Source organism: Lathyrus oleraceus, chromosome 6, assembly GCF_024323335.1.
Source record: "Lathyrus oleraceus cultivar Zhongwan6 chromosome 6, CAAS_Psat_ZW6_1.0, whole genome shotgun sequence".
Lineage (NCBI taxonomy): Eukaryota > Viridiplantae > Streptophyta > Magnoliopsida > Fabales > Fabaceae > Lathyrus > Lathyrus oleraceus.
In genome coordinates this window covers 2657401-2668867 of record NC_066584.1, presented here as the reverse complement: position 1 = coordinate 2668867, position 11467 = coordinate 2657401, and the positions used below count along the sequence as shown (strand labels likewise).

General features: G+C 34.7%; 1 protein-coding gene across 3 annotated transcripts; it reads left to right on the top strand.

Moving 5' to 3' along the window:
• The first annotated feature begins 455 nt into the window (after positions 1-455).
• Positions 456-10960, top strand: LOC127093485 (5'-3' exoribonuclease 3). Of its 3 annotated transcripts, none has more exons than XM_051032423.1 (23): positions 458-977; positions 1165-1267; positions 1373-1449; positions 1936-2127; positions 2228-2347; positions 2478-2540; positions 2660-2803; positions 2893-3057; positions 3199-3276; positions 3378-3464; positions 4072-4350; positions 4543-4638; positions 6244-6339; positions 6423-6493; positions 7523-7651; positions 7738-7814; positions 7911-7951; positions 8032-8106; positions 8270-8427; positions 9339-9455; positions 9616-9691; positions 9810-9889; positions 10030-10960. In XM_051032423.1, the coding sequence occupies exons 1-23, from the start codon at positions 774-776 to the stop codon at positions 10739-10741; spliced, it is 3240 nt and encodes a 1079-aa protein (XP_050888380.1). In that variant the 5' UTR covers positions 458-773; the 3' UTR covers positions 10742-10960. The 3 variants fall into 3 exon arrangements, with proteins under 3 accessions (XP_050888382.1, XP_050888380.1, XP_050888381.1); XM_051032424.1 differs by having other exon boundaries at positions 459-977; positions 9351-9455; XM_051032425.1 differs by lacking the exon at positions 4072-4350 and having other exon boundaries at positions 456-977.
• Positions 10961-11467: the final 507 nt, after the last annotated feature.

Sequence of the window (11467 nt, the reverse complement as noted above, 5' to 3'; positions counted from 1 at the left end):
TCAATGAACCATAATACCAAAGAAGAGAATCTTGTACACTCCTATTCATTCTTTTTCCCTCTCTTCAATGAACAATTTTTCATTCAAACAACATAGCTTCAAGTTATAAGTTATAACTAACTTATAGAATCTATTTTGTATAAGAGACTAGCTATCACTCTTTGTACACTCAATAAACCATAATACCAAAGAAGAGAATCTTATACACTCTTATTCATTCTTTTTCCCTCCCTTCAATGAATAATTTTTCATTCTAACAACTTCTTTTAACTTATGATGGTTGCTAATCTAATCTACCTTATCTCATACTTAATACTACTTCATGTATTTACAAATGTCAATTGTTATGGTGATTGATTAACAAATTCTTCTACCATAAAAGTTTCCTTTATCTTTTTATCTCTTGTTTTTGTATTAAATTCAACCATAATAATAATAATAATTCGATGATGACACATCAGCTGTAGAAATATCTAGCTTCACTGCTGCGCCGCAAACAGGATTCCGGTTCCGGTATTAACCTAACCGACTCCAATCACGCAAAAGACCTAAATGACACTCGTTATTGATACAAAATCAACTCACTCTCAGTAATTCGTTAAGGGTAATATCGTCACATAACATCATCATCTCGCCCTAGACACTATCAAGATGCAGCAACAACCATAATACACGAAATCTTGCACGTTAACCGTTAATCGGCGGCACTTTCTCTTCGCACAATTCTTGGTTGTTTGGATCGAATATCTTCGATCTGAGTTTGAGAGTGAACGATGGGAGTCCCAGCGTTCTATAGATGGCTTGCAGAGAAATATCCGATGGTGATTGTCGACTCCGTCGAGGAAGAAGCGGTTGTTATCGAGGGCGTTCAAATCCCCATCGATACGAGTAAGCCAAACCCTAACAACATCGAATATGACAATCTTTATCTTGATATGAACGGTATCATTCATCCTTGTTTTCATCCTGAGGATAGGGTTAGTAACCTTTACCTTTCTCATTATGATTATGGAATACATTATTATTATTATTATTGTTGCTGTTGTTGTTGAATTCAGAGTATTGTGAATGATTTTAAGTTATTTGAAAATATTATTATTATTATTGTTGTTGTTGTTATTGGATTTGGAATAATGCTAATAATTTTGTGTTATGTGATTGCAGCCATCTCCAACTTCTTTCGAGGAGGTGTTTGAGTGTATGTTCGATTACATTGATAGGCTGTTTAACATGGTGCGGCCAAGGAAGTTGCTCTTTATGGCTATTGGTTTGTGTTATTTCTTTGCTATGAAAATTGTGGTATTTTGGTTTACATGGTTTTATTGGTTGCTGGTGAGGCTTAATTTTGATTCTTGGGGTTTAAATTGTATAGATGGTGTTGCGCCGAGGGCTAAAATGAACCAGCAACGGTCTAGGCGGTTTAGGTCAGCTAAAGACTCATCTGATGCGGTATGTTATGATGTGTTTTTTTCTTCTTCTTTATTTAGACTGTGATTTATTACAGATTTTGATTTATCATGCTTCTTATTGATGTGGACTGTGGAGCACTTTCATTGAACTATATTATAAACTTACACTTTGGGGTTGTTGTTTATAATAAATTGAATTTCTTGCTGTACTAGTTTGTATTTGGAAGTTTGAACCGCGCATTGGTCTGATCATTTGCGAGTTTATTGTAATCTTGAATGCTCTGATATTGGGTATTTGTCTGCAAATTTATGTTGATTTAATAGTCTTCTTGCTTGAGGCCAGTGGTGTAATATATAGCTGGTATAGCAGTGCTTGCATACTCTCCTTTGTGATTTCTGTATGTTCTGTTCATTTTATATCACTGATACATGTTCAACTTCAATCTCTCGGTACAGCAATGAAAATTTTGAAAATAAGGGTACATTTGATTCATTATTTTTTTTACTGCAATTATCTTGTTGGTAGGCTGCTGAAGAAGCAAGGTTAAGGGAGGAATTTGAGAGGGAGGGAAGAAAACTTCCTCCTAAAGAAGAGTCACAGACTTTCGATTCAAATGTAATCACTCCTGGAACCGAATTCATGTCTGTTTTGGCAATTGCACTTCAGTACTATACTCATCTTAGGCTGAACAATGATCCTGGTTGGACAAATATCAAGGTAAGTTCATTGTATTATGATTTAAATTGTTATGGCTGTATCATGTGTGTTTCGATGGAGTGTTGGTTATTAATACTTCAATTTATGTGTATATCTGAAGGTTATTCTCTCTGATGCAAATGTTCCTGGTGAAGGGGAGCATAAGATTATGTCCTATATCCGCCTTCAAAGAAATCTTGAAGGATATGATCCGAATACACGACATTGCCTGTATGGTTTGGTATATATCCTCCAATTTTTTGTTATTCTTTGAAAACAACTTATTTTTGACTGTCACTCAATATCTTCTATGCGCTTTTTTATCCCGGATTTGATGAACTTGTTCATATAATTTTGGTTTCTTATGACAGGATGCTGATTTGATTATGTTGGGTTTGGCTACCCATGAAATCCATTTTTCAATTCTTAGAGAGGTGTGTGTACTGCAATTTCAGAGTCTCTGAGTTAGTGCATAGTATATGTAATATTATTGGCTTCTTTTGGTCATACTTTCATAAGGATTGACAGATTGGTAAATCACGGGTTATTGTAGGTTGTATTTACTCCTGGACAAGACAAATGCTTTGTGTGCGGTCAGATGGGCCATATGGCGGCAGATTGTCAAGGAACTGCTAAAAGGAAGGCAGGAGAATTTGATGAAAAAGGAGATGCTATTGTTGCTAAAAAGCCCTTCCAGGTCAGGGTTTGAGATGAATTTTTAAATTAACAATGAAATAATGTCAATGCAATGGAATTTAATTCTTACTTCTGCATTTTCTTTTGTAGTTTCTGAACATTTGGACTCTGAGGGAATATCTGGAGTATGAAATGAGAATACCTAATCCTCCTTTTGAGATTGATTTTGAATGCATATTGGATGATTTTATCTTCATATGCTTTTTTGTTGGAAATGATTTCCTACCACACATGCCTACGCTAGAGATTCGCGAGGTAAGGGTTATATTTATAAGAATTAATGTGCAAATTTTGTCCTTACCGATAATGCGTGGTCTTCTACCTTTATTATCTAAAGTGCACATTTTATGCTGATTAAGTTGGTTTAACTTATACAAATTTCTGTGTTTTTTATAGGGTGCACTTAACTTGCTGATGGCTGTATACAAGAAGGAATTTAGGGAGTTGGGTGGTTATTTGACAAATGGTAGTAAGGTACTTACTTGATAATACCAAGGGTGATGATTGACATATATCTTTGTCTTATCCATCTAAATCAAGCTTGTGACTAATGTCTCCTTTTCCTCTTTTCTCAGCCAAATTTAAGCAGAGTGGAGCATTTTATTCAGGCTGTAGGGTCATATGAAGATAGCATATTCCAGAAAAGAGCACGGTTGCATCAGGTCTGTTGATCTTGAATAACTATATCATTATATTAGCCGGCGTTTAGCTTTGGTTGATGGCCAATAACTGTAAATATGATTTATAATGTATTTACTATATGTCGTGTCTGATCTTGAAAGAGTTATTGGAAATAGCACCGAGTATTCGGTATGCTAGCATACTCAATTGTTATGTTGTCTGGATTTGTGATTATGGAAGCTTAAATTATTCAGATTATCAGATGTTTTTAATGCATTTTGTATTGTAACTGTAATAATGATCAACGTTGGATTTATTATTTTGTTATTTCCATTTACCACTGTATCTAGTTGCATCTTTTCCTCTATGAAAACAAGGTAGATAGAAATCATCAGTCTATGCCCAATATCTATGCTGTATTTATGCCGTACCTATGTGCAGGAAAACGGTTGCTACTTGTATAACTTCTCTAATTTCTATCCATGTATTTTATATATGAAATGAAGGGAACATTATTGGAACAGAGTGGTCAACAAAGAGTTCATATTGCTGTTTAGTTTTTCACATTCGTTGTAATATATGTTTGATTGCTTGCTTTGAAGTAATTCTTCTGCTGTGTTTTAATACTTTTATTTGACCTCTCTTTAGCGACAAGTTGAAAGAATAAAGCGTCAGAAGTCACAAGCTAGAAGAGGCGACGATGTTGGGCCTCAAGTTCAACCCGAATCTCTAGTTGCCATTTCAAAATTCCATGGTTCTCGTCTTGCTTCAGCTCCAACGCCTTCACCGTTTCAACAATCTGGGCCCACTTCAGTTAGTGAAGGCAATAAAGAAGTCTTTGAGAGGCCCAGTAAAGTGTCTAGGTCATTTTCAGGAGCAACTGTTGCTGCTGCAATTGTTGAAGCTGAGACCAGTCTTGAAATGGATGTATGTTTTCCTGCTTCAGGAGAGGCATTCTTTAAACTAATATATAGGCTAACCTTTTACTGGTTATGAGCCTGTAAGATTTAAAAAAGCATTTTAATACATTGTTTAATAGTTTTTTTCCGAAGAGTTCTATATTGAGCTAGAGATTTCTCTTTACCATTTCTTGTAGTTAAGTATTCTCCTGCTTTTCAGGCTCAAGATAATAAAGACGACTTGAAAATAAAGCTGAAGGGGATACTTCGTGACAAAAATGATGTGTTCAACTCAAAAGATGGTCACGAGGACAAGGTAAAGCATATGATGCAGATAATTTTTACTTGAGATTTTGAACTTCATTAATAGTTGTAGCTTGGTATAAAATGAAAATATAGTATGTAAATTTTCCTGCGTATGGATGTATTAGATGGAATCTTAGTTATTTTTATTTTTCATTACCAATGTTTCATATCCATCCAGTGGATATAATGCTTTCCTGCGTGTTAAATAGCCGGTACAGCGGCTGTCGCAATACTGCTATTACATAACATTCGGAGCGGCCACTATGAGAGGCAACACGCTATTTCACTACCACTGCAATAGCAGTAGCTTTTTGCATATCAGTGATAGCGGTTATGGCTTACATAGCGGAAGTTGTTGTTTTTTATGCTTTTTATTTATCCCTAGTAATATCAGTAAAAATATCATGTGAGCATGTGAGCAGCACATGACATATTTTTAAAACATAATAAAATAATGCTGAGTTGGTGATGAGATGGGGTCGTATGTCACCCCTAAATCCCATAAGCTAGGTAACCTCTAATCTATTCCCTTTTATCTGTCATCTATAATTTGATTTCTTTTTTCTCTTTTTCTCTTTTTTTTCTTCCCTTTTTTTCTCTTATTCCTCAGTCTTTTTCCAAAATATTTCCTTTCTATTATATTCCCCTACCCATGTTTACTTTAATTTCTGTTAATGTAGAGCTTTTTTTTCTATGCAACATGCTTTATTTTGTTTATAATTATTTATTTCAACCCCTTTGCAGCTTCTGCTATTTTCCAGCTACTACTCTATTCACTATTTCTTTTATTGGATTTTATAGCCATCTGCTATTAATAACACAGTTATTATCCTTGGAGCTTTATATTGAGATGCATAATATTTTGGAATTTCATAGTATGCAAGCTTCATATAAAACTATGATTTTATTAAATAGAAACTCTATAAATAGAGTTGCTATTTAAACATTTTCTGGTTAGTATCAATCATTCATAGAAAAAAACATTAAATCAAACTCTTTTAATCTCAACCAACATTTAAAACATTTTCTGGTGAGTATTGATCATTCATTGTAGAAAGCGTTAAATCAAAATCTTTTGAGCCCAATCAAAGTTTTTGAATTTGAAGCATATGCTTTGAAGGATTATTCATTTGTACTCTGATTATCTAATATTGATTATACATGTATTTAATTTTTCAATTATAAATCAATGTGGTTCTAGTCGTAGTAGCCCCAAGATAAAAGTATAAGTGGCGCAATCAATCTATTGGCCACAAAATGAGTCCGGCTATTCCCATATTGGGAAGCATACCGGATCAAACCACCCCCTTTGTGTATGTTGGGTGTTCGGTTTAATGCATGTTTTTAGTATATGCATATTGTGAGTATGGTTAACAACCCAGAGCTTTCTTTGTCTTGGGCACATGCTACAAGCCTACAATGACTGGGATTACAACATTAATTTGAAGTGTTAATGGTTCATAACAATATCTTGGTAGTTTGAGAAGGATGATGTGTCATAGTGTAATGCTTGCACTTGTTCTTTGTATCTATATTGCATTTTTAAAACTGGTCTCCTTTATTTTAGTTAATTTAGGGCACTGCAGTCTTGTAGCTAATATATTTTGGTTTACAGATTAAGTTGGGAGAACCTGGCTGGAAGGAGAGGTATTATGAAGAAAAATTTTCTGCTCAAACTCCGGAGGAACTTGATGCCATACGAAAAGATGTTGTAAGTTGAGAAGTTGAATTTTATTGGTTTAGATTCATATGTAAAGATATGAGATTTCTTATTGCAATTTATTTATTGTTTAGGTCTTGAAATACACAGAAGGTCTATGTTGGGTGATGCATTATTATTATGAAGGTGTTTGTTCTTGGCAATGGTGAGTTTTTTCTCTGGAGTGCTGTATGAGTATGAAGTTGTGTTGGCTTTACTTTTCCTTTTATATAGTACTTGCTATATTTTCCAACTTCCTCACATTGATGAGAAATTTATGATTACCAAATTGTCTTGTTAGATAGAAATTGATCATGTGATAAGTGGTGCGTGCTCAGAACATATTTCTAACTTGTTTTTTGATTGTTCTACTGATATTTCTATAAAGATCTTATGTGGTATCTAATTGAATTTGGGTTTTGTTAGATAGAAATTTATCATGTGATAAGTGGTGCATATGCTCAGAACATATTCCTAACTTGTTTTTTGATTGTTCTACCGATATTTCTATAAAGATCTTATATGGTATTCTAATTAAATTTGGGTGTGTGATATAGCACTATCGCTGAACCAATTATTGATGATTACTTTCATTGTTTTGGTATACAAAGCATGTTTACTTGGCAGCGCCCAATCTATGATTTAGGTTTACATTTTGAAAAGCAAGATTATATAACTTCTCTTCATATTGACTAAATTCAAGAATCAAATATCTCTGTTAAATGAATTGATGGAAACTATTTATTAGTTTCCTTTGATAATTCAAATAAGAATTGAAGAATGTTCAAAAAATTAAACAAGAAATGTCTACACTTGGCTACAATACGATGTGTTTGGTTAGTTCATAATTCTCTTAAAGTTTCTCTAGCAATCACTTAATTGAAGACTAGAATTGGTATACAGATTCTAGCCTTCTCATTCATCTTTTGATTAACAATATGTTGAGGGACTGGGAATCTTTGTTTCTACCATCAATTTTCTCTTTTTATTGGTTGTTTCATGATTTGTTATCCTTCTTTTCCTTTGCAAGCAGTCAAAACTAATAGGAAAAATGAGAGATAAGAAGAGTGTTATTCATTTTTACTTGCCTTTGATATTCAATATTTTATTGATTAGTAGTGCACAGCCATTACCCGATAATATGCTTGTTTTATTGTTCTTGTTTTTCCTATTTTCTAATTTGTTCATATATCAGGTTTTATCCCTATCATTATGCCCCTTTTGCCTCTGATCTCAAGGACCTTGGTGGGCTTGATATTAAGTTTGAGTTGGGTACTCCATTCAAACCATTTGATCAGCTTCTTGGAGTTTTTCCTGCTGCAAGGTTTACTTGCCATCCCATTGTTTTAAATAGATGTTGTAAATCCAACTAAACTTAGTTTTTGTAACGTCAATATAATATATCTGCAGTTCTCATGCTCTGCCCGAGCCATATAGGAAACTTATGACTGATCCAAACTCTCCAATTATTGACTTTTATCCAATAGGTATGTCTATAACATCAATACACTCAAAGTTTTAGAAGTTTCACTGAATTATCTATCTGTTTTGCCCCCCATGTAATATTTGACGTCTTGTGTCAGATTTTGAAGTGGACATGAATGGCAAACGCTATGCTTGGCAGGTTTACCTCCGTTACACTTACATCTATCTTTGATTTTCTAACATAACGACATGGTTTGTAATAAAATTTTCCATTTTTAGGGTATTGCAAAGTTGCCTTTTATTGATGAAGTGCGACTTCTTCAGGAAGTTCGGAAAGTAGAGAACTTGTTAACGGTATTGCTCTTTCCCTCATACAGTTCTATCAACTCACATTTATTTAGTTCATTGTTCTATTGTTCTCTGATCCTTCTCCTCATGTTTCTAGACCGACCCCTTTTATCATATACTGATTTTAGTTATATTTTGATGGTCTTATGTCTATTTAAAAAAATAAAAGCCAGAGGAAAAACGACGGAATGCAATGATGTTCGAGATGATTTTTGTGAATTTGTGTCATCCTCTCTCTGCGTGCATTAGTACACTCGACAACAAATGTAGAAACATGTCCAACACTGAACGTGCTGATGTAAAGGAAAAAATAGATCCCAATGAAAGGTCAGTTCACTAAGCCTTGCAATTTTTTTGGACATACTTTTTGGTCGAGAAAATATTTAAATTGATTTGCTTTTAATCATAATGGTAAATGCGTTGTTGTATTGATAGAACATTGTTTAAAGTAATGAGCTGTGCAGTTATTTCCAGGAATATGCGCCAAGCTACATTATGCTCTTATGGGAAGCTATATTATGCTCTTATGGATAGTTTTAATTGATTTTTTCTTTATGAAATTATTGTGGTGCCTTTGTGTTGATTATCGTTTCATTTGAATAAATTATGTTTTTTTTTTATAAAAGGCTCATTTACCACATAATTGCTAGGTTTGTGCCTAATAATATCAAGTTAATCTCAATTACCACATAAACAGGGATCATTGAAAAAGCTAAATATAACTAGGTGTACAATATAAGATTCACAGACTACAATGTGGATACTAATAGTGAAGCATGTTCAAATTTAGGTAGTTGTTAACTCATCGAAGTCCAGGGATGGGGGTCAGCCAGTTGTACCTGTTGGCTGATTTTGAAGTAGCCACAGGAACTATCACTAACCCTTTTAAGCAATCTGTGTCATTTGTCAGTTCTCAACTGGAATTTAATAGTTAGGTCGGCTACATCATGGGATGAGCATATCCTTCATTGCCAAGCATTAAATAGTTTGATTTGCTACATTATGGGATGTGCATATACTTCATTGCAAGCTTTTGGTGAGAATTCTGTCAATTGATAAATAAGAAAGTAATTGTTTTGAACCCTCTGATGGTGTATTTTTCTATTTTCAAACTTTTAGGACAAGCAAAGTAACAGGTTGTATGGCATCAAATTATTTAGTTTACACCATATATTCTATTTATCTATTTATTATGGCAAATTTAAGATCTTGCTCGACTACTTTCTGATGTTATTTAGGGATACATGCAGTGGTGGAATGAATGGATACATATCCTTATGTGCTGGAGAACCTTGCCCTCCCATATTCAGGTCCCCTATTGCAGGCATGGAAGACATCATGGATAATCATGTTATGTAAGATTATCAATGCTGAGTATAGTCTAATTAAAGCGCACTATTTATGATCATGGATCTGATGAGATCGAACTTCAACAGATCCTTGATGTTTTGCTTCATATTGTTTTTGTAACACGTAAGTGATGTTATGTTTCTTATTTGCTGGACTGGCGCTCAGATCTGCAATCTATAGACTTCCAGACGTGCATGAACATATAACTCGACCACCACATGGAGTAAAATTTCCAGAGAAGGTATTAAAATTGCTACCTGCTACTTATTGTAGTGCTCTAACTCCCCGGGTTCCCTTCTCGGGTTTCCTGCTCAATTTCAGTGGCGTACTTCATATTGCTGAAAAAAACTTTTCTACAGATTGTGACGCCTGGGGATATACAACCTGAACCTGTTCCATGGCATGAAGATAATGGTAGGAGATATAACGAAAGTGGAAGGTAAGGCTTTGGGTTTAATATATTGGGCTAAAAAAGACTTGAAGTTAAATTTGTTACTTACTGTTGTATAGCATGCAATATCTTGTTGTCCAGCTGATCATGATCATAGCTGTTGATGGTGCTCTGATTTTCTATCTCAGGAAAAACCCACCGGGATCCATTTCTGGCCGGGAGCTTGGAGAGGCAGCACACAGACTCGTTGCCAATTCCTTACAGGTTAGGTCGGATGCAAATAGATACCATCATCCTAATGGATCCACGATGCCTTATAATGGCCCAAGGGGTCATAGACACCCCCACCCTCGCAATAACTATGAATCGCGCCCTGGCCATAACTATGAATCACGCCCTGGCTATAACTACGAGTCACACCCCGGCTATGCTGCTGGACTTCAACCGCCTTTATCAGCTCCTCAACAGTATATACCTTATACTGCCCCTACCGTGCAGTATGGTTATAACCAACCATACTCTCCACCGGTTATTCACAGTCCTCATCATCAATCAAATTCCTTTCCAAGAGGTGACCATCAAAACCCTAGATCACATCATTATGAAAGAAATAACTACCATGTTAATGGTGGAAATGCAAGGCATTCTACAGGAAACAATCAGAATCCTCGCTTTACAAATACACAAGGTTCATATCCCCGTCAAAGTCATCATGATTCTGGGCGTCACAGTCAAAACTTCCAACCATATAGAGGAGGTTCTGACCAGCATTGGACTCCAAGGGGTAACCCTAGTGGGTATAGAGATTATGGTCAACAGTCAGCCAATCATTATTCTCTATTAGATAGGGGAGCAGGTAGGAAGCCAATGCCACCACCTGGTCATAATCGTGGCAAATAAATCATCATTTCTAGGGAGTAACTTTACTCTAATGTTAGCATTGTTGTAACATAATTTTTTAAGCCATTTATTTAGTTTGGTTTGAAAGTTGTACGACTAATTTCTTTTCATCGTCCACATAAGATAATGGAGTCATTATTTTACCATTTGGATAGAGACATATTCACAGGACTTAAAGTTGGTAAACATTATTCAATTTGATAGACCTTTTATTTGTTACTTATCTCTTGAAGTTCCCTTGTTTGGGTTTATTTTGCAGTTCACAAAGGGTCCAATTCTTATCCCTTCCATGGGTATAATAGAATTTAGAAAATCATGAAGGATTATTAATTACTAATTAGTTACACCAACGTATCAAATATATTCTATACGATATTAATCAAGGCAGTGTCTTGTTTTTGAAAATGAAGACATTTGTCTAAATATGTGATTATTTCTATGACATTATTTTATAAGTATTTCAACAAATGTTTTTTCTTATTATATTTGATCAAACTCCCATAATGTTGTCACTTAGGTTGCAAGCAGACTTCGATTCATCATCTTGTTTGATGCAGTATTCAGTTTCTAGATTTTATTGGGAGATACCTCAAATTTAAAAGTTATATCAACAATAATCCCGAATTTAAAATTGGCAAAGTGTACAAAAGCCATCCTACTAACTCTGAGAAACTGAGAAGGGTAGGAACGTGTTTAGGCTAAAGGTTATCATGTGTGCTATTAAAA